Below are 24453 nucleotides of genomic sequence, written 5' to 3'. Positions count from 1 at the left end.
ACGGAGCTCAGTCTTGTTAGTGACTTCTGCCTTTGCTAAGTTAATCAAAACTGGCATCTTTGAAAACAGTTGAGAAAACTACAAATCTCTTTATTCTCCTTTTTCCCCCCTTAGGGTAGCGAGAGATCTTCCCCACCTGCTTCTCATCTCCATGGTCAAAACAAACACAAAATGAGTGCCTAAAAGCTGCCTAACAACAAAGAAGATACGCTAACAAGCTAAAATGTCAGAATGATTGATGATGTCATGTTGGTGGTACATTCATACTATGTTTATTATTGGATATCTACTTTCAAATATATATGTATACATATTTGAAATTTTATATATATAAGTATACAATATATAAAAAATTAAATATATCTCTATATAATTTTATCTCTTGCAGAAGCTCTACTTAAGCTTGCTGACAGCCATTGGTAACCTACACAACAGGGCTATCACAGTAGTTCCAACTACCAGCTATTGTGACTAACCTGAAAGGCCTCTTTCAAGCTATTGTGCAGTATTCCTGGAGGGAGAGCTGCATACCGGCCTGTTGCTTCATATTTTACCTATTGTTCTCCTAAGTTTTGCATGGTCTCACCCACTATTAAAAGTATCGAGGGAAATGGAGCAAAATGGAGCAAAAAGGATCAATGCTAAATAGCACCATTGTTGACTTTTATGGAAGCTCCAGTAAAGAGTACTCTTGATCTAATTCAGGTAATATTTATAACTACTATTTCTGCAGTGCCTCTAACAGCTTGTAGAGGATTGGTAATGTGTGAAAGCAGACTGTGTGTTCTTTTTATAAGTTTGAGGAGGGTTTTTTTGTTTTGTTTTTTATTTTTATTTTTTCACCTACATGAGCTAATTGTATCTGGATCTTTTTACCTCCTGTCATCTGTTATTCTCTGATGCAACAACGAAATCAATCTGTTTTAAAGCCATCTAAGTCCAAGAGAAAAAAAAGAATGAAACGATGCAGAATACTATTGTAATGTCTGCATGTTGTTTTGTCTTTTTATTTGATCAATGCAACAATTTCTCAAATTTAGCTGATTGAATTCAGCCCTTTTAACTTCATATATGGCTAATGATATCAAAATGAGGGGACAGCTGCCACTTGCTATTCGATATCCTCAAAGCAGGAAGAGTGAAAACAGGAAATTTTATTGGGCCTATGGTCTAATTAAAAGCCACAGCTTTGTAATTGGAATGGCTTTCAACACTCTTTAGGATGGTTCTGAATGCTGATCTAAGCTTAAGATGTTCATTAGTAACTCATTAAAGACTTAGCTACAGTCCAGCGGGTATATCTTGAATATAATGATGGGCTGAATGTGTGTGCAAATGTGTAGACACGTAATTAGAGAAACTGTCACATTCAGGGATTAAGAATATACAATGTGGTCTTTGAAAAATACTGTTGAAAGCAAGTGACCCCAAGATGGTATTGTATTTTAAATTTGCTTACTCTCCAGGTCATTTGTTTTTCATTTAATTCTTAAAGGTATTTTTTAATGAGTTCATTCTCTCAGGATTAAATGCATGACATTTTTTGTGAGGGCCTTTCTATATATCATTGTGTTTAGTCCTCAAACTCTAACAATGTTGGCCTAATTACCCCTTTATCAAGTAAGAACGCTGTGATTTAAACGGTTCGGGTAATGCATCTTGAACATAATGAAATTTGAACCAGAGTCTAAAGCTAGAGAGTTTCAGATATCATTCAACAAAACACTGCTATTTTAAACATGAAGCCAGCTTAGATTAGCCAATGCTATTAGCTTTATTGTAAGGCTTCATGAAAGCAGCACCTTCTAAATAAACTACTATCTTTTGTGGTTCCTTAAAGGACAGGAGCAAGTCACAGCCAGCATCTATTAGTCATTTACTATCTTTAGCTCTCAATCCTTTCTTCCCTAATAATGATTTTTCCTATGTAGTAAACACAGCAGGCTGAAATCATGAGTATGCTCAGTCCGCACCATCCTGAGGTCTAAATCTTTTCTGCTGAATTCCCTCTCTTTGTTTGTTAGCAGGTGCAAGGTGAAACCAAAGGACACTAATATCCAAAACATAGCTTTCACAGGTAAAAATGAAATTATGACTTTACATAATTTCCTTGGGATGAACAAAGGAGATATTGTTATAGTTCCAATATGCAGTGTCAACCACAGGCTCAGTGGCTGAAGCCCTGGCAAATCAATGGGTGGGGCTATGTCTCAGATTCTCTCTCTCTTTCTCTCTTTCTTCCTGTGTGTAACTCTCTTCTCTCTCTCCTCCTCCCCCCCCCCCCCGTCTCTCCCTTCCTCCCTCTATTCTTCTCTGACTCCACCCTTCCCCCTCTTCTTCATTACCACCAGACCTGATCTGCCAACAGTATGCTTGCTCTGCCATGATAGTGTCTCACCTTTACCCAAAACAATGAATTCAACCAAATTTGAATCCTCTGAGCCAAATTAAATCTTTCCTCCTATACAGTTTTTGTCTCAGGTATTAGTCACAGTGACAAAAAGACATGAAAATTAGGAATTCAATAGGTTGCAGGACATGGTAGAGAAAAAAAGTCTATGGGAATGGAATATAGCTTGAAAATTAAAGCTAATTACATCTGTAATTAACAAAAGATAAAGAATTCAAAATCAGGAAGGTAAATAATTGAGTCTCTGCCAAAGAAAAAACTTTTTGGGATACGGAGATGAACATTTTTCCTGAGAAAGAGGAATTGGAAACTAATCAATGTACTACCTCACTCCACAAGACTCCTCAGACTGAAGCCTTAATAATTGCCAATCTTCAGTTTTGTCAGCATAAGGCAATCCTGAAATAATGAATTCCTTCAGAATCAATTGCATAAATAAAGAGGGAGTAGAGAAAAATGATTTAGAATTCTAAATAAAATAAAACTGGTAGAACTTAATTGGGTGAATCTGAGCAAAAAAAAATCATTCAGAATAATCAGTCTAAAAAAAAGTAAAAATCACCAAACTTGTATCTTCTGGAATAAAAATATATTCATTTCTCCTTTTAAAAGATTTCTCTATTAAATATTTTTAATTTAATAATAGAGGGAAAAAAAAACTAAAATTAAGAAATCAGTGAAAGGTATGGTAACGAGCATATGAGAAGCAGTTCCCAACCCTGGACTTTAGGAAATCTCAGATCACAGTGACTGCTATGGCTCCACCAGATGGGCTAGGTATGAACTATGCAAAACCCTGCAGACAGGAAAAGGCTCACAAACCCTGAAAACGTGGACCCGTTAAGTCTCCTTCGTTAAGGAGTTCAATGGTCCTTCAAAATGCAAGACAGGATGATGAGGTGGCTCAGCATTCCCACTCCTACATAAACACCAGGGGGAAATGAAGGACTCCCAAATAAAACATGCTACACAAATGTTCATGCAGCCTGATGACAGGCAGCCAAAGAATGGAAATAATTTACATTTCTATCAACTGACAAGTACAACTCAGTATATGCCTACAGTAGAATATTACTATGAAATAAAAATAAGTAATTATATGTGTTAGATATGAATAAGTTTTAAGTGACTAAGGGAAAATGGCAATCACAGGAGACATGCATTATATGAGCAATTTATATGAAAAGTCTGGGAAAGATTAACCCATAAGGAGAGAAAACAGATTTTTTTTTTCTGGCTTCCAAGGGTCAAAAGGTAAAAGACACAGGGATGCCTTTACCAGGCAAGGGTTTCTTTCTGGAATACTTATTATAATGAGATTATATCAACTGTGACAATTTACACATCATTTAAATATACTGAACCTTAAGTTAGCTCTATGGTATATAAAATATACTCAATAAAAATGGAGTGCCTTCCATGGCATTTTTGAAAGGGATTATTACATTAAATATGTCCGGGTTTTAAAAACTGTGCTATCTTTTACGAATTGATGCCTTACTTCTTTACCATGAAAGCTCAACATTTTAAAATATTTTTTATAGCCATAACTCTGAGACTGAATTTTCTTTCACAGAAATAGGAATAAAAGTTAGTGCCCATCAACTCAAAGCAAATTCGTACAAACTGTCCATTAGATCCTTCACAAGGACTTTCTCAATACTGTCTGAGAAGGGCTATACCACCAAACAGAGTGAGTAACTCTCCACTCAAGAAACTCCAGAAAATATCTGGAGTGCTTGGCAGAAGGGAGATGGCTCAGTCATAATAAACTGCATAATGGGCAAGCCTGCGTACCTGAGCAAATTCCCACAATCCATGTGGGAATGGGTGACCTAGACTTGCAGTCCTAGCTGAGAAGGCAGAGACAAAGGGGACTCCCAGGTGTACTGGAGAGTCAGGCCGGCCTACTCAGTGAGCTCCTAGCCAGAGACAGACCTTATCTCAAAGCCGAACAACCACAACAAGAGCACACCAGAGCACACGCAGCCACTCACACACGAACACACACAAGAAAGGATATTCTTTAAAAGCTGTTATCAGTTTGGGAGTCTATTGCACTTTCAAAACATTTTCAAAAACGGAGCTAAAGAGAGATAATGCAAAGATATTTTCTTTCAGGAAATTTGTATTATATAATTAAAACAATATTCTTCCTGCCACCCTCAATTTGAACTTTACTTGATCTTTGCTTGACTTTACTCTTTGCTTAGGTACGTGATTTTCTGCGTGTCTACTCATGACTTTACAGGTCAAAGGTAATCTGTAAATCAGTCTTATGTGTCTGAGTGTTACACCATATCCATCTGCTGACTCTGCAGGCTCTATATTAAGTACTCCATATTCTGTACAGTTATAAAGAGACTTTGTATTCAGCCAGGCAATACCTGGCTATTGGTCTCTTGTCTTTCTTAATTTATTCCTCTTTAAAACTGTATGTATCTAGCCTGGAGGTGGTGGCACACACCTTTAATCTCAGCCTTTGAGAGACAGAGGCAGGTGGATCTCTGAGGCCAGCCTGGTCTGCAGAGCAAGTTCCAAGGCAGCCAGGACTTTTACATAGAGAAACTCTGTCTCAAAAAACAAAACACAAAATAAACAACAACAAAAAATCCTTACATATCTAAGATAATTTTTTTGTTGTGTTTATACATAGAAATGCTTACGTGAGAATTTTGAAATACATTATATGAAAAATTCCAGGTAGATTAATTAGAAAATAATTGATGGTTTTGCAAAATTCAAGCTTTTCTTTGCATGGCTGTTTTATAATTCCCAGATAATTAAAGAATTTTATTCATTTTGATTTTCACTATCCTGAAACTTTGTCAATACCACACACTGTTTTTTTCTGTTTACTAAGACCGTGGTTGTGTGTATATGTGTGTGTGTGTGTGTGTGTGTGTGTGTGTGTGTGTGTGTGATATTAGAATGAAAGTGATGCCCATTAATTCTGAGGAAAACCTCTTATTATCATCATCATCATCATCATTATCATAGTATAATGTATCTTATAGCATATGTACCATATATATTATAACATATATTAGTAATATATTAATTGTCTCATGGGGACAGGCTGACTTCTGGTTCACTCAAGTTCTGCTGAAGTTACTTGAACTTCTGAACATTCTTGTCTCTACTTTTGGACTGCTGAGATCCCAGGCATGTTCCACCAAGTCCAGTTACTATGTGGTCTGGGCATGGAACTTAGGGTCTTGTGCATGCTAGACAAGCACTCTACCCTCTGAGCTCCATCCCAGTCCCAAACGTCCTACCTTGACTTTTCTGAATGCTTCTTTACACCGCTGCAAATATACTGTAAAGTTCAATGTTTATTTTTGGTATTACTTATATTTTTTTTCATTAATAAACCCTGCCAAATTTGTGAACTATTCTACACCAATTGTGGTGACAAAAGAGAAATTGTAGTTTTCATGTATTCCTACTTTTCCTAGATAGTCATTAGACCATAAAGGGGTAATTATTTTAATTTCTCGTATTTTATCTGAATTCAAAGCATACGTTATTATGTTTCTTTATAATGGTACATGTAAAAGTAAGACGGCTATGTTCTTCAGTGCTAAGCCATAAAGTTTGAATTGAAAAGGCATAATGCCTTCAATTGTTAAAATAAGAGCAAAGGTGCAAAATTTAGTGTTAATTTGAAATGATTAATGTAAATATACCAAATCTTCTAATTTTTTAAAAAGAATTTTCACACGTACATGAGTACGTGTGAAACCCTAACATGATATACGTATAGCTGGTCTAGGAACCAGATTTAGCATTCTGATTTAAATTTGTATTAGGGGAATTACTTTGGCAATGAAATAGATTACATCAGTAGTAGCAAACAAATAGAGGCTATCAACAATGAAGTCAGGAAAGGCTTTTCAGAAACGTGATGACCTGGTTTACATCCCTGGCGTCCACAGACCCACACGAACACATTTGTTATATGCTGGTAATAACAGCTCTAAAGTCGATACGCAGGATCCCTAAGACTCTATTGCCAGCCAGTGTAGCCAAATCAGCAAACTAAGTCCCAGTGAAAGACCATATCTGAAAACAACCAGGCATAAATCCACTGAGAAAGGAACTAGGGGTTGACTTCTGATCTCCACACTCACACACTCACAAGAATAAACTGGAACAAACAAACACACACACACACACACACACACACACACACACACACACACACACACACAATACTTGACTATGGTCTTGCATATTACTGATCATATTTAACATCAACTTTAAGGCACTCAGATTTACACAAAATGTGTATAGATCAGAGGGCTAATCAAATCACATTACTCATATTTTGGTGTGAAGACCATTGATTACTCTGAAAATGTAGCTAACATTTTACTCATAGAAATTTGCAACTAGACTAGCTTACCTGACAAAACACTTTACATTTCTGATAGGTTTTCTTTGACAAGAAGAAAATTTATAAGCAAACAAACAAAAAATAAATTAAAAAAATGCCCTTCTACCTCGGGCACTCTGACAGAATTTCAGTAAAAACAGAAATGGTAAGTGAAAACAAAAATGCAATTAATAGTGAAATATAAAGTTTAATTTCAATCTATCAATTAAAAAACCTGGAAAAAGTAGAATAAATTCCCTCTTCTTTTGAATGCGGCCTCCTTATGAACAACTGCAGTTATAGAAATGGTCTCTCCATCAAACCAGTGCACTGTTGCTATTGAATATAAACTATTTGATTGGCTTAGAGATATTTTGCCAATCAGAATAAAGGAAACAAATGTATGTGATAAGTACTATGGCTGCTTACATAAAATTACAAATGTGAGCAGAATTCTAATACTGAGAAAGAAAGAAAATAGCAGTCTAAAGAAGAGAGAACCAATGACTATTATTTATCAAATACTTAATAATTCAATGAGCATTAAATACCCAAATACCTGATTGAAGTTACACTCCACACCCAGCCTAAGATATTAAAATAAAATATATTTAAATACCAGAAAGCAGTAACAATATATAAAATCTGAATATAAGAAAGTGCTATTTCATTCTTAACATATAACGATTTCTCATAGATCATCACTACAGAAAAATTCACGTACAATATAGTCCCAGGTACAAATGCAAACAAAAATATCTTTTCAGTTGTGAAACTTCATATTAGAAGTTTTAAATAAACTGCTATAAACAAAACACGGTGTTAGAATCACACTGGTATTTAACATTTTGGTATTCAGAAAGTATAGTGACTTACAATGTATATATTTTTAAATTCTTTAAAAATTGACTAATATGGATTATAATACGGGATGCATTAGCATTGAACTCACACACCAAAATCATGACACACATTTTTTTGTACAGTGCATCTCACCATAAAATACTTAGAACATTGCTGCTCCTACAAATCACCTATGCTGGCAAACATATATTTCAAGGATAATTAATTTCTGAAAACAGCAAAGTGAAGTAGAGCTGAGATGTCAAGTGAAGTACAGCTGAGACCTCAATTCTTCACAAACAGTAATGCACCTCTTCAGAGGAAAGATATAAGATAAAATATGTAGTAAAATGTCATTTTGGACTGGTCAAACTTTGTATCACTTTAGCAATTTAAAAATGTATAGATTAATAAAAGCACTATAATATTAAGTAACATACAACTATGAAATTTATTTTTATAGAAATAAAATATAGAGAAACATAAATAAGTATATACAGACCTGATCAGTCTTTTATTCTTATTAAGAACTGTCCATTATAAGTAACTTAGACATAATGTAACACATTTAGCCTATAAAATCCATAAATATATAGCTAGAGACTTATTTTTAACAATAATAAACAAACTTGCAGATGAAAAACACGCATAGAGTACTTCTAAAGTTCTTTAATCCCTTTTCTCTCTCTTTGAAAATGCTATAAAAATGTGATTTCCTGTTCATCACAGTATGCTGATTGATCACATTTTCCATCGTCTTGGTTATGACTCAGTATAATTATAAGGGAAGTCTGAATAAGTGGAGTAGTTAAAATATTGTAGAACCATGGTCACCTTTTCAAACTTCAAACCTTTGGCACTTGAAAGTAGCTACAGACCAGGAATGGATCTCCTACTTTAAGATCCCACATTACACTTTGATGTCCTTTTACTGACAGTCAGAAGGAGTCCCAGGAGCTAAGGGTAGTGCTGCTATCCTGTAATCTACTCGGAAAACTGAGGCAAGGGGATTGCAAATTCCTGGGTAACTACTAACTCATAGAGACTCTGTCTAAAATCACATTGTAAAGTTCCGGGGAGCTGGAACTTTATAGCTGGAACATCTATATAGCTAAAGATGTAGAGGGATTGACTAGTATGCTTAATTCTCTGGTTCATTCTCACCCCAAAAAAGCCCAAGCCACACAAATTTAAATTACCACTACTTTTGATTCTCCAACTTTCCTTTCCTTTCTCTGAACCGTATCTATAAAATGATACAAAATATATTTATTTTTGTGCAACCCTAGTAAAGCCATGAACTGGACATCACTTTTCAATTTCTCTAGGCTTGCCTCATGGAACATACAGATCCTATAGTTCTTGAGGAAGTCATGGAAAACAGAAAGGAGGAATACAAAGGTGCACGGAGACACAGACTGTGGACAGATAAACATAGAACCAGAGACACTTCTTATTTACAACTGCATATGTATAAACATATATAATGTTCATGCACTGATTATTTTCGTCTCAAAGGGAAAACAGTGGCCAGACAATGTGGGTTAATGTGAAGATTATTCAACTAGCATCAACATTATAGGGATTAGTCCTTTAGCTGAGTTCCTAATTTTATCTATGTGTAGGTCACGTAAGAATCCATCACTTGACAGTTATTGGTTGTTAATTAAAGGAGTGATTTAAGTATCTCTACATAGTGGTAATATTTTTATATAGATAATATTGATAATAGTTTTGTACATATATATTTATAAATTTCCTACAAACCTTGAAAAAATGAGGTTCAAGTAAAAAGTTTTGTTGTTGTTTGTTTGTTTTTCCAAGACTTAGGTTATGGGTAAAGATAATTCTGTAGTTGCTTGCCTACTCCTTAGAGTTTAGATTTACTTCAAAGTAAATAGGTCATAGGAAAATTATGGGAGATTTATGAAATGCCTATCACTATCCTAGGAGTTATATATTTATTATTTATCCAATGTTGAATATAACCGTGTAATAATTTTCTTCTTCCAGATGAAAACTAGGTATTTTTTAAGGTACTTAAGTGTCTGAAGGGCAGACATACAAGTCTTTTGTATGCCACTGTTATCTTTAGCATCAAGGAAAGTTTCTATGTGATGAATGATATTAACTAATTTGCTGAGAAGAAGGGTAACAGCTAGTAGGTGGCAGAGCTGATTTTTTTCAACTTTTCTTTTTGACTTTAAAACCTAATCAGTCTGCTGTCAGAATATAGACCGGCAGGTGACTGAAGCGTCTGTTTCACTTGCTCCAGAATTTCCAAGACAGTGGAGATGATACTGTATATTATGAGGAGTGCCTTGATTGAACTTGGGTTCAGCTAGCAGTAGGACAGGAGCCAATAAAGCAGGTCCTTGGTGAGCATTGACTTGAGTGTTGTTAATAGCTGTGTAACACCATTCAAGGTACTTTCCCATTCAGCACCTCAATATTTCTGTCTGTAACTAATGATGTCAATAAGAACAGGTAATGCTAATAAACCCAGGGAAGTGTTGTGAGGAAGATCTGAACCAAATAATCCTGTTTATGGCCATAGAAGCACTAGGCATCTCAACTAATTATTTGCTCTGAAGGAGGGACTTCCAGTCAAGTTACTATTGGGAAAGGTGGACTCCATTTTTCTAAAGGGTAACTTCACTGGACATCAGAAGAGAACAGAAGAGATACCATCAAAAAAAATTTTTTTTTTGGAAAAAAGACTTCATTAAGTAATGTGCATTTGTAGTTCTATTGTCTGATGGTTAAAATTATGCAGTATTTCTTTGAGCCTGGATTGACAGGTACACGAATAATTTCTATCCTCTCATATTTGAGCTCTAATCAGCAGTACATGTCTCCATTTATGAGCAAGCAATCTGGGCCTCAAAAGCTGGCCATGAAAAACCTATCTTTTCTGCAAAGTTAGAAATGGCATCTCACTAACTAAAGAGAAGGCTTTCTACACAAGGTGGAAAAGGCACTCATATTTTCCATGGTTCCAAGTTTTAAAACAGGAAAAGTAGGAAACATAAAGTTTATCCTTAGAAAACGTCAATATTATTTGGGCTGCTAAGGATAAACAACATTAAGGTGATCTAGGTAGTGTAAATACAAAACAAGATCATTTTGGCTCTTAGTATAAACATAAGGTAAGTATACTAGCAACTTTTTAAAACTATTTACTGCTCAGAGTTTCAGGTATTTATTCTCTCTTTTCTGTCTCTGCCATTTAGTCTCTCTGGCTATCTCTCCTCTCTCTCTCTCTCTCTCTCTCTCTCTCTCTCTCTCTCGTGTGTGTGTGTGTGTGTGTGTGTGTATGTGTGTGTGTGTGTGTGTGTGCTCATTCAGATTACAGACTTATGGGGTTGTCCATGTTTAGGGTTAACTGGTACATACGAGGTATACGTTTTAGACAATCTGAGGTATTGGTTATGAAATGATGACATTCCTTATATCACTGTTTCATTATTTTAAATAACCTTCCTCTAACAGAGTAGTTTTAGAGTGACTTTTGAACATTAATTTGTGTATATTAATATGTACCATTATATTTTTTCCTGAATATCAGCATTAATTGAAGCATCTCTCATGGTCAGCTAATTCTGCATTGATATAATGACTAAAACAAAAATAAACTGTGGGACAGACAAAGGAATTAATGTTTGAAGACTTGTACTTCAAACGTTGGATTCTTTATATATGTTATTTATTTAATCTTCAAAATAAGCTAACAAAGGATTTTTTGTTTTGATTTTTAAGTAAAAAATATAATTTAAATGATGTTAGATGTATGGATAATTAAAAAAGGAATCTGTTTTAAAATGACCTTTTCTTGTTGCATAGCACAAAATGTTAAGACGGTATAAGAGCTGGATCAGGATTACAAAAGCATTATTGAATTATTGATAAACTTCCATATTTAAAAAAATGGTTCAGTCAGAAAACAAAGTGAGCTAATGAAACTAAAAATTCATTCCAGGGGCTCACTACACTAATATTCGGAAACCCCTAAGCAGTGGCACATAGAGCTGTGTCCACTTACTTTGTTATCAGAAGCAAGAGGCTATGGAGAGACTAACACTTTCATTTTAATGCACAAACCAAGGATCATTAGCAGAAAACTTTAAACTGTGAAAGGGAACATACATAGAGAGGTCAACTTCCTAGTTTTTAGTGAAATTCAATGAATGTTAAATTGAAAGTTGCACAAAATATAGGTGATGATTTCATGTGAAATAAATACACAATTTATAAAATTTTTTAAATATATATTATTTAAATTCTTATATTGAGGTAGGTACCAGGAAGTCTGCATGAACAATGGGAGAAAGTCTCTCATGCCCTTCATCAGTATTTTCTATAAAATTATTTTTCTCCAAACATTGGCATTTTGTTCCCTTTATATTGAAAAACTTGTGTAATGAGAACAGTATGCTTCTAGCAAGAGATCACAGTTTGCACTTTGTATATTAAGGATTATATATAGTAAGAAACACAGATCAAAAACAAAAGATTGCTTTTTATGAGAAAGCAAACTCCGTTCTCCCCTAAATGCTCATTTTCTTATAGTAAAAATGTTTTTAAGTACAAAAAAAATGCAAACTAAATTTATACTAAATAATTAGTGTAATTAATTAGCCGGGTGATTTTTTTCCCCTATCTTGTTAAATCAAAACATAAAATACGCAGGGGCTCAATTTAAAAATGAAAAGCAGACAAACCTTTTAAGTTCCTCTTAGATTTCTGTGGGGACTTGAAGAATTTCTACTGAAAAGTTGTAAATTTGTAGCTCAGAGTATATGTTATGATATTAATGTAAGAAACGGCTACCTCATCCCAAAGAGAAGATTTCAAAGAAAGGGTCTTTTATGAGGCAGCGTGACTACAGGATTACACAAAATCAACAGCACTTACCATGAACTACAGGTGCTAAAAGCATCATGAGGATGAGCAGCTGTGGTGGCCACATGGCTGTGTTCTCAGGCGAGAATGCCTCAAGAATGAGTGTTCTGAAGGGAAACCAAATGAGTATGTTTCTGGTTCCTCTTCTGTATTCCAATATCAATGATTAAAAACAAACACAAGAGAAAGAAAAATTCCTCAAAAATAAACACTGATATTCCAAGTCAGACACCTGTAAAAGAGAAAAGAAAAAAGAAAAAAAAAGGAAAAGAAAGGGTAGGTTATCCAATGAAGACATTTGTATGTTAGTTTCTTGAATAATTCTTGTATTTGGTGCCTAAAACATGTTTCTCTCTTTCTTCATTTTAATAAGCAACAATATCATATACAAAATGAACAAGCAATCTGAAAGACATTATTTATGCAGTTATTACCAGTTTATATCCCAGCCTCAAGCATGTGTAAAATAATTCTGTCTTTACTGGACAAATTAATTTAAATATTCCAATGCTAACATGTAAATGAAGATTTACACGGGGGGGGGGGGTGATTGGTTTAAACATTTTCTCCAAATAAAATGTTTACTTAGCATTACAATAAATGTTTCCACTTATCACCATTTGTGTAAATAATTTTTAAAAATAAAGCGTGTTGAAAATCATGGTATTCTAAATATTAAGTACATTGCTTTTAATAATTTCATAAGATCATTCAATATTCACATTTATATGAGAAGATACTCTTATAGTTCATTGTCTAAAACTTCCATACTGAAATTCAAGTTGAAGAACTGTCTAAATCACAATTTTGATGACTTCACTCCTAAAATTGTATTCTCTTTATGTTACTCTAAACAGTTTTTGATTTTGGCTTTTTTTTTTTTTTAAACAGGGCCTTACACAGCTCATGCTGACCTCAAAATCACTATGCAGCTGAGGAGGACCTTAAGCCCTTGGTTCTCCTGACTCCACCTTCAAGTGCTGGGATTACAGGCAACCACATCAGGTCAATCCTTGTTTGGTTTGGTTTTAAAATAAACAAACAGACACACAATGAATTGGTAAAACTCAACATGGTTACCTTTTGGAGCCAATTCACTGAACAGAGAGCATTAAACATTCTTTAGTAAGCCATATAATCGTTTCCTAGAGCCTTGGGAAACATGAAATCCTGCCAAAGATGTTCTGTGTGTATACAGGGCACTACAACTTTAAGCCACTTTGCCAAACAAGACTGTTGTAGTTGTCCCTTTTTAAACGTCTGCTCAGATTTCTATAAAAAAATAAATAAATAAATAAAATATTGAGGGAAAAAAATGATCCCAAATTTGATTGTATCGTTTTCAGAGGCAGTACCCTTAAACCTGATCAATCTAGTAGAAGTTGGGTTTTTATTTGAAATTTCTTCCCTTTTCAGGCCTAATGATTAAAGTATATTCTCAAAGTTTTCAGATACAGAGTATAAAACAGTAAAATATTTAAAAAAGTAATTTTCAAAATAAGATATTTAATGAAGAATGTAGAATGTATTATAGATTAGCTGAGCACCATTAATACAGAATTTCAAATTTAAAGTGTTTAAAAATACAAAATTTTTGGAACATTTCATGACACTGAAAGGGGAAAATTCCACACCAAACTTAATACAATAAAATTAATATATAATTAAAGTAAAATGTTTGGTATACAATACATACATAAACATTTTAATGACTGGGCTGTTCATAATCTACATGAACATAAATCTGTCTACTCTCTGAATATTTGTTCCTCAAGAATGAAAATTTTATGGCAATAAAATTATGTGTTATCAGTACCTTATCTAAATAAACTCCTTTTTGTACAAATGAAACTTTGAAACCTTTGTAAAACAATCCTGTTCAAAAGCACTGCACAGAAACAATAAGAAGAATAGGGATATTTTAAGCCCTGTATCACAACCTGCATGACACCTATGAATTGCTGATGACTATTCCAGAGTCATCAGGACACACACAGTAGCAGTGCTTCACAATATGCCCTACAGAGAGATGCTATTTAAGGTCAAAAACTAAGACATTAACAAGACCTTTAGATAAAGGTATTATGCATTCAGCAGTAATGCCTTATATTCATAGATACATACTTCATAACGCATTCTAGTCAAATACATTATGGCAGAATAATAATCCATCATAAGAATATATCAGACTTGATTTAAAACTGATGCTAGTGCCAGGCATGGTGGCACATGCCTTTCATCACAGAACTCAGCAAGCAGAGGCTGGTGTATCTCTGGAAGTTCCAGGCTAGCCTGGTCTACAAAATTAGTTCCAGGACAGCCAGGTCTATTACAGAGAGAAACTGCCTAGAAAAACAAAACAAAACAAACAAACAAAAAACTGTTGTTAGCCTATTTTCTGGTTTTTGTCTCTTCAAATTGTCCCAATTTCCTTTTTAAAATCAATCATCCAATCTACTGTTATAAAGGATGATGAACAAAAAACAAAATTGAGACACAAGAAGCAGCCCAAGTGGAGGCCATTCTGTAAGTTCTGAAGGAGCAAGAGCCAGTTACAGGTCCACTGGAATGGAGTTGCCAAACTATCTACACTTTCTGTACCTCATTGTTCATATCTGAATCTAATACGTATTTTACCAGGTGGTCTAGGAGTTCAGTAAAGGTAATCTATATTAAGAATCTATGAAGATTCCTGGCAAAAGTAGGAATTCAATAAAGAGAAAGGCCCTTGTTCTCACTTAATGATGGGATTTGTATTTGAAAGCTGAGTTATAAATGGCAAATGAGAACACACTTGTGTGCCAGGAAGCTAGAAAGGCATTTGGTATGAGCTGTGGAGTTTGTGCATAGAAAGGGGGATTCAATCATAAGCTACAGTGCATTCACAATGCTTTTAGAAGGTTAAATTGAGCGTGGAATGCTGAAGAGAAAAACAGAGAAAAGAAAAATTCCTTGGACAAGAAGAGTCAGTAAGATAATCTGCCAGAGTTAGTATGGTGGGGCCTCATGGTGACTTTCAAGTCCTGAACAGAATTTTAAAATACAGAATATTGGACCCCAAGAACAATGAGAAATGTCACTGTTATTGATGGTATTTTGTCAGAGTTGAAGAAAATAAATCAGAAAAGAAAAACAAAGTTTAGGATAGGTAAGAGAGACACAGAAAAACCATAAAATTGGGAAGGTGGAGAGAAGATGAAGAAAATGATGGCATTTAGCTAGTATCTGTAGCACCTCCATTCTTCCTGTAACTCCGCATTTGACCAGGGAGATCACAGCAAGACAGCCAAAGTCAATGAATTTCCAAGTTCATTTGTATTTTATTTCCTTTCAATTGATTTTAATGTTACACTTAATTTTAATGTTACATGAAACATCTGCTGGGCAAAGTCTATAGTTTGAAGGTATGGTTGGTTCAGACAGATGCCTCTCTCCATATAATTACATGTTAAATAATCACACCTATGTCTATGCGGAAGTAAATCACCTAGGATGGTAATGTGAATGAGAACTTTTCTTGAATAAAGGTCCCCTTTAATTGTCTTTCTGACAATGTTATAATCTGGTAAATGTTTATTAATGTTTGCAAGTGTGAACATAATAAATATTGCTATTGGAGGCATTAGGGCAGTACATCTTTTATCCACAAAATAGAGTGATGTTTTCTACAGGATCACTTTCTTGTGAAATTACCCTTGAGTTAACCTTTCTTAAAATCCTAACCCAACCCACACAAGGATGGAAATTATTTCCAAGAGGGTTTGAATAAGGTAAGATCTTTCACCATTGATATGTTTAATTAAACTGGTATTAAACTAAAGATACAAAACAACCTATGCAAATATTATGGGAAATAATTCAAATATCGACAATCCGATATTTAAAATTAGAAATCGACAATCTAATTTAAAATTAGAAAGGATGGATGTCATATTATATTCAAAATATCCAAAATAAATCCTTTGCTATTTACAAATAAAAATATGAGGTCAGGGAGGTCACTCGATGGTAAAGTATTATGAGGCCAGAAGGTTCAATTCTCATACCGTCAAATGAACTCATATAATATCCAAATTTTATCAGAACTTTGAGAGATACTTGTAGGAGAGAAACAATCATTTAAAACTCATACAAAAATTATCAATTGCCATGATATGTCATCCATAGTACTAAGTTTCCATGAGAAACATAAATCAAGAGGAGTAAGTAACTTACAGGTGGGACATTCAGAATATAACAGCTTTTCTAAATGATTAAATCCATGTAAAATAGCAACATAAAACGAAATCTGTAGAGTTAAAACTGCAGAAGTCGCCAGGCAGGGGTGGCACACGCCTTTAATCCCAGCACTCGGGAGGCAGAGGCAGGTAGGTCTCTATGAGTTCGAGGCCCACCTGGTCTACAGAGCGAGTTCCAGGACAGGCACCAAAAGCTACACAAGGAAACCCTGTCTCGAAAACAACAACAACAAAGACAGAAGTCCTCTTAATAAGAACCAACCTTTTAAAGCACTTCTTATGCTAACACTGTTCTGCGAATACTCCACACACTAACTCACTGTTTTGAACTCTAAAAAGTATTCTTACTCTTTATAATGATCCCATAGGAAGATGCATTTTATTCCTGAGTGCAAGGGAAGAAACTGAGGAACTTAAATTTTGGAACACTTACCAAGGTCTCATTGTTTAAAAAAAAAAAATGAGCCTAGATCTGTGCCTGAACAGTCCTAAGGTTTATTCTGTCTACTGGGTTTCATAGGTCCAGTTAAATACTGATTCAGCATCATCCCTAGGAAATAGGATGGATTATTCAGCATGGCATAATTACTATTTAATTTACATGTAAGAATGTGATAAAGATCTAGGGAATAACTCCTGAGGAAATAAGCAATATTCTGCTTCATAGAATCATATCACAAGTGGAAAGCCTCACTAACTTTCCTGCTGAATAAGTCCCATCTGACATCAGACATGTATATAGTTCATTTACACAGATTCTAATACCAAAGACCTATTTCATTCCTGCTTGCTCTGAGTGTGGAGCAAGACCATTGGCTTCATTAGTAAAGGAACCTAGAAACTATAATCTTGGAAATCCTCAGGAGCAAACAAAATGCTTTATAAGTTACAGAAAAAAGTTAAAAATAACAAAAAATGATAATTCCCAAATAAAAGTTTTGAAAGAACTTTAAAATGTATCACTATAATTCCAGTGACCATGACTTTAATTCTGTTATTAATCATCCTACAATGGGAACTAAAATTATTTCAAATGTTATGAAAAGTAAGGAAACTATATTCAAAAGAGAATACTTCTGTGACTTTCTCATGCTTATTTTAATATCAATATACAAATTGGTAAGTAGTCCAAATTAACTTCAAATGTTTAAACATTGAGGTGATATTGTGTCCTCCAATATATTATGCACCCTAATAAACGTATCTGGAGTCAGAGAACAGAACAGCAACTACACAGACAAAGAGGCCAGAAAATGGTGGCACTCACACCTTTAATCCTAGCATTCCAGAGACAGAAATCCATCCAGATCTCTGTGAGTTCAAAGCCACCCTGGAAACAGCCATGCATGGTGACAGACACCATTAATCCCAGTAAACAATGGCAGGAAGCAGAAAGGTATATAAAGCGTGAGGACCAGGAACTAGAGCCTTTTGTTAAGCTTTTAGCTTTTAGCAGCAGTTCAGCTGAGATCCATCTGGATGAGGACCCAGAGTCTTCCAGTTTGAGGAAACAAGAGCAGCTGAGGAATTGGCAAGGTGAGGTTAGCTGTGACTTGTTCTGTTTCTCTGATCTTTCAGCATTCACCCCAATATCTGGCTCCCAAATTTTTTTTATTAATAAGACCATTTAAGATTCATGTTACAAAACATTGTTATTTTGCGTGTGTGTGTGTGTGTGTGTGCGTGCATGCGTGTGTGTGTGTGTGTGTGTGTGTGTGTGTGTGTGTGTGAATATCATTGTTTATCATTGTTTATGGTTAGGAAGGACTGGTCTTCTTCAAGGACCTTTTGGTAATTTTGTAACAAATTACCTGATTAGGTCACTATTAACAGCTATGACATTATATCCAAACACAATTTGTGCCATAAACACAATTTCAGAGTTTGATTAAAAACCAACTTAATCATATTCCTCCCTTAGAACTCTTAAATGCTGTCATTGTCTATGCAACCAATATCATAATCAAGACTGGGAAAACATTATATCCTTTGCTGGGGACAAAGATCTTTAAAAGTCACAACAGCAGGAATCATGTCAATCTGCAGTGTGGATTTTGTGAACTAAAAACGAAAAACAAGCCGTTTCTAAAATAATTTTCCTAAAGACAATGGCTGGTTCTAAGTAAGTGAAGTAAATTGAAGTCACAGAAAGAATAAAAGGGAAAATAATAGAGAAATTGAGGACAAATCAATTGCATCCCAACTCTTCATACGTAAGGAGACTACATCTACATTCACTGTTTTGAAGACTTTCAAAACCAAGAAGAATAGAGGGGAAGGTACAGCTCCTGAGATTATTAATACGTAATAGTTTCCCTGTGGTTGGGTTACCATGTGTAGTCAGTCTTAAACATCATCTTCACACAAGTGGTTTGAATTTTAAACATTAATTTCATACTTTACAAATTTCTAATAAGTTGATTTTCAAAAGAAGTTATTGCATTAAGTCTATTGTAAAAATGGATGTGGTGATGTGTGTACCTAAAACACTGTATTTGGTAGACAAATGTGCTACTACTAGTGTGTCTCTCCAGACATTTTATATATATATACTGACCTACACACACACACACACACACACACACACACACACACACACACACACACACACACACACACATGCACACATACACATTTTGGTTTGGAGACATAGAATCACTAAGTTTCCCCCTATGATCCTGAATTTTCAATCTTTCTTGTCTATCTTGATCAAGTAGTTGAGATTATAGGTCACCCTGCTTTTCTAGTAATTCTTAAGAAGGTATATCAAAGTCCAAAGATAATTCCTTGACAATCCATCAAAGGAGGTTGAGGGTGATATTTTTAAAACACTCAGTTCTTCAGGTTATAAAGGCAATGTGTCATGTTTTGTGATTCACAATATTGTACAAGCAATCTTACCATTGTTTATCCACTATAGTTAGCATGCAGTAGGACTCAAACAGGTGAGAAAATACATGTCTGGAAATGATCTCTTGTAATCAGGAAGCCCCTAGATAAATCTCAATTAAACACCTTCCTTAATCACCCATTATGTAGTATCAATACCTAAAATACCCACAGGGAGCCAGGGATCTTCACTGCCAACAGAGAGTTTCTAAGGTTGTACCCTATGATGCGATACTTCTGTTTCAACTCTGACTTGACTTAGAGTTTATTTAATACATATCTATAGTCTTAATGCTAATAAGTAACATAGCAAAGTTCACTAGGCCACTGTTTGCCACGACGCACATACAAACACTTTATAAGAATCAATAATTAGCATTTAAAGACAGATAATAAATTACAAAAGTGGTCATTTTACCAAAGGTAGTGTTTAAGATAGCTGCCTTTCAATCTATGTCCCTCAGGTAAGAAAATAATAGTAAAAGTAAAGTAATTATTTCAAGTCTTCAACTATTATAGTTCCTTTTTTTCCATTTATAAGGACGCATATCAAATATATACAACAGTAAGAAACATAAAAACAATGAAAGTATATTCCTGCTTAGTTTTATTTCACTCATCATAAAAACGAAGAGTACATGAGGAAGAGATACTGGCGTTGCAGATTCCAGCAAACGGAATCCAGTTATGTTGTTCAAAACTTCCCCTTGACTCTCACAGGGTTAAATGAGAGGCAGACTAGAAAAAAAGAAAACATTGTAAAAAGACCTCCAAATGACACCATGCTTCCTTTTTATTTTGCTTCTATCTGAACAGAAGTTGACCAGCAACAACATTAGAATGGACACCAAAAGAACCAAGACCAAGGGACAATACCATAGATGTCATGAGAAAGAAATGCAACAAAAGACAAAATAGGAAAAGTGTGACGATTCCTAAAGTAGTAGATCCTGCATGGAGAACAGTGCTCTATATTGGTTTGGATAGCATAATTGAGTACATTAGAAAGATGTATTTAGTAAAGGTAAATACACCAGGCCAATTTATATGCCTATATTTCAAAATAATTAAACACATGATTGCTATAAATAAAATAACTTGTATGTACAGATGTGTCCGTATGTGCTAATATAAATGGATATGCAAACACATAGAATGACATAAAGCCATTTATTACACCATTCATATTTTATCAAATAAGCTCCAAAACTCAAGTGATAAAGAAAAAAGGATATATGAATTTTTATACTCTAATGTCATCATTACTTAAGTCTGTAAGTGTATTTTACATTAACAAATTAAGTCAATTAGTACAAACTATTTGTCATTTCATTTATGAAAGTAGAGTAAATGATTCCTGAAGAGGCATACAAATGTTACTATAAGCTTTATGTTACACATAGGTAAACAAATGATTTAAGTATAGTAATATGACTAAGACAAAAAGTATTTTGGTTAATGGAAGGATGAGGAAGTAAAGGGATGAGGCATAATCTTGCTAAGGATTATGAAATGTGCATAAAGAGCTAAGCACAAAAGTAGACATACATGTCTCACTTACAGGCCTTTGTACCTCATACTTGATTACTTAGACTATCCAAAGCATATAAAACTTGGGGATTGAAGTGAACTCATCTCACTCAGTTGATACATTTTGGTGATGACTATTATCAGTTTCCCTTAGATTGTAAGATATGCTATATTGTTATTTCATGTTATATTTGATTCAATCACCCAAGCATAGGCTCAATCTATATAAAGCGGAGCAAGTGAAATGAAGAAATAAAACTTGAAAATATCTGGAGAAAAGAGGCTGTCCAAAACATTTTGACAAACAATAATATAGATAAGGGAACTTGATCATTAAATTTTATGTTCTTTTGTAATTGAGAAATTTTTAATTCATTTTACATACCAAAGATCCCTCCTCTTCCCTTTTCCTGCCCCTCCAGCCCCCGCTCCCAGTTCACCCCCCATTACCTCCTACAAGAAGGTAAGGCCTCCCATGCGGAGGCACATTTAGTAGAGGCAGGTTCAAGACCCTCCCCCTGCCTCAAGGCTGTTCAAGGTGTCCCATCATAGAAGAGGGCTGCAAAAGACCTGCTCATGAGCAAGGGGCATCAAGATCATGATGGGGAAACATACAGAGACAACCATACCAAATTTTATGTCCTTAATTAAGACATTTACTAAGATGGTTTAATTGCTTTGGATTATTGAATGACATTGTTTGAATCCCTGCAAATGGCTTCTTTTCTGCCCTTTGTTTGGTAAGACTTTTTCAGTTACAGTGTAGAAAAGTACAATGGTGTAAGTCCATTGTTTCTTTGCTCACTTTTCTCAGCAGATTTGTGAATCATAAGAAGAATTTGGGAGCGCCTAGTTTACAAAGTAACTCAAATTGCCAATCTGTACAGAAAGATATATGTTGTCATTGTTCATTGTTTGATTCACAGCTAGAAACAAAGCAAAGGAACACAGATTGACTGTGATGGAAAATCTATAAGATACAACCCAGCTGGCAGATTAATACAAGCAGGATAGCTGCATCTTTCAAGTTACTATTGAATGATTCTCAAAATTTATTTTATAGGAATGGCAGATTAAGAACCTTGGAAAGCATTGAAATGACTTTACATTAGAAAGTTTTTCCTTAGTGTAGTGACTATATGTGTGCTAATTTATATCTTGTGTCTTTTAAAATAAACATTGATAGTTTCTGGGTTTCATTTTATTAACTTCTCTAATATTACAGAATAAAATAATACTATATATAAAGAGATCCAAAAATACATTTTTTCTTTCAATTATATATTGTTTTAATGGTGTTTTATGGTAAAAATATTTCCCAAATTATCACGACAGCTGCATTCAGAAAGATAATATATTCTTGCCCTTATAAAGACTTACCACAATACTATTATGATATACATGCAGCATGACAAGGTCTAATAAAGAACATTAGACCCAGTACTTTTTCTTCCTTCAAAACAAAATAATAAAGGAAAAATGATAAGTTTGTTCTATGACCGAGTATGATGATAATTTTATATATGAAACAAACTAATGACATTTAAAATGGGATGCAATCATTTTTTTCTGTTCTTTTACTACTATTGAAAATGGATATTATATTATCATGTTGATAGTAAAATAAGGGCATTTTATAGGGTCTTGATAAGGAGAATTTACATTTACTAAAAATCATATTCTATTTGAAACATAATCATCTCCATGCAATTTATTTATTTTGTTTAATGACTTCTCAATATATTGCCCTAAGCTTTCCTTTTTTTTCTCTCAAGAACCATAGTGTTCGGTCCACATGAAAGTCATACACAGCTTATGGTGGTTTCTATTGGCATTTTAGAATCAGCTGATTTTGAGCCCTCTTTTTCTCTAGATATTTTTTTACATGTGAGTAGGCTGACATAACCTACTACCAGTACATGCATCTTTAATATCATATAATACTGCCAAAGCATGATAACCTTTACATTACATTCTTTGCTTTTTTAATGTTTCTGTATGTTCACTATGTAACCATACTTATAATCAATAGGTAATTTTATTCAGGATGAAGAGACGTATGAAATGTTTCGGATATGTCCTGCCTTTGAATTAATTAGGTCACTGTATTAATTAAGGTATTGACAATTATACAATATGAGGCCCTGGGACCTAGAAACCAATGAAGGTCATTATTTCAGCCATAAAATTACTAGAGGTGTGTTGGATATAGTTTAATTTTATGATTGCATTGAACATTATTAATAATTAAAAATTTCTCAGCTAATAAACTGGTATCCTTTACACTCGCTGTGATTAAAACTTACAGAAAAGCAGACTCAGTGGGTAGGTAGCATTTATACACTTTTTCATATGCATAGGCTTGTTGAGTTAAGAGGGAGTCATTGGAGGAGTCGGAGGAAGGATATTTGGGAATGGATGGAGGAAAGAAGGAAGGAAAATAATGTAATTCTATTTAAATTAAAAATACATTTTAAAATAGAAAATAAAACCTTTTGAACTTTACAAAAACAATAGAATTCTGCGTTGTATTTGCATTTCTCTGATGACTTGTGATATATACACACTGTCTCATATTCTTTTTCCTGGATGATTTTTTTCTGAAATACATGTATATGGTTTGAGATAATTTTAAAAGCCATTTTATTTCTTGTTTAATTGTTGTTTTATCTTCTGCACAGTGGCTATGCCTTAACCCTCAGTTACAGGCCTGCTTCTCTAGCAGTGGCCTGGCCTCAGCATGGTGCAAATCCTGTTCCCGCAGGTACCGACTCTGTTGCTGCCTCTAAAGGTAGCTTTAATTAAGTCTGTCATTCTATTTATAAATACCGCTGAAGATTCAACAGCTGGGGTAAAAACCTGTTAGCTCAGAGAGGCTAGGTCACAGTTAGCTAACCTTCCCCCCTCTGCCCAACCAGAAAAAGCTGCACCACTCCAAACCTCACCATACTACTTCCTGTGTCTCTCTATCTCTTCCCCATGCCCTCTGCTGTTCTATGATTACTTTCTGTCAACTAGCTGCTGATGCAGCCTCCTGACTCAAGGTTTATTTTATTTAATTACACAAATGCAAACTTGGGGTTCAACATGTGACTGAATATCCCCCAACAGTTGTTTGTTTATTAGTTCATTTTGTTTTACTGAGACAGGGTCCTGCAAGATCCAGGCTGGCTTAGAACTTGCTCCATAACCCAAGCTGGCCTCACACATCTGGTCCTCATGTCTCTATATTCCTAGTGGTGAAACGGCATGCATATACTACT

The 24453-nt window shown here is 34.5% G+C and overlaps 1 protein-coding gene across 30 annotated transcripts in view; it reads right to left on the bottom strand.

The window, feature by feature from the left end:
- The window catches only part of Adgrl3 (adhesion G protein-coupled receptor L3), a 744444-nt gene that overhangs the window by 459564 nt on the left and 260427 nt on the right, over nucleotides 1–24453 (bottom strand). For all 30 annotated transcript variants that reach the window (XM_028854109.2, XM_028894208.2, XM_028894402.2 and 27 more), the window contains one exon: nucleotides 12546–12765. In XM_028854109.2, the coding sequence (XP_028709942.1) occupies nucleotides 12546–12600 (55 nt within the window). In that variant the 5' untranslated portion in view covers nucleotides 12601–12765. The remainder of the gene's footprint in view (nucleotides 1–12545; nucleotides 12766–24453) is intronic.

The sequence above is a fragment of the Peromyscus leucopus genome, chromosome 10 (genome assembly GCF_004664715.2).
Source record: "Peromyscus leucopus breed LL Stock chromosome 10, UCI_PerLeu_2.1, whole genome shotgun sequence".
Lineage (NCBI taxonomy): Eukaryota > Metazoa > Chordata > Mammalia > Rodentia > Cricetidae > Peromyscus > Peromyscus leucopus.
Note: the sequence above shows the minus strand (reverse complement) of the source record. Positions and strands in the feature narration are given on the sequence as shown.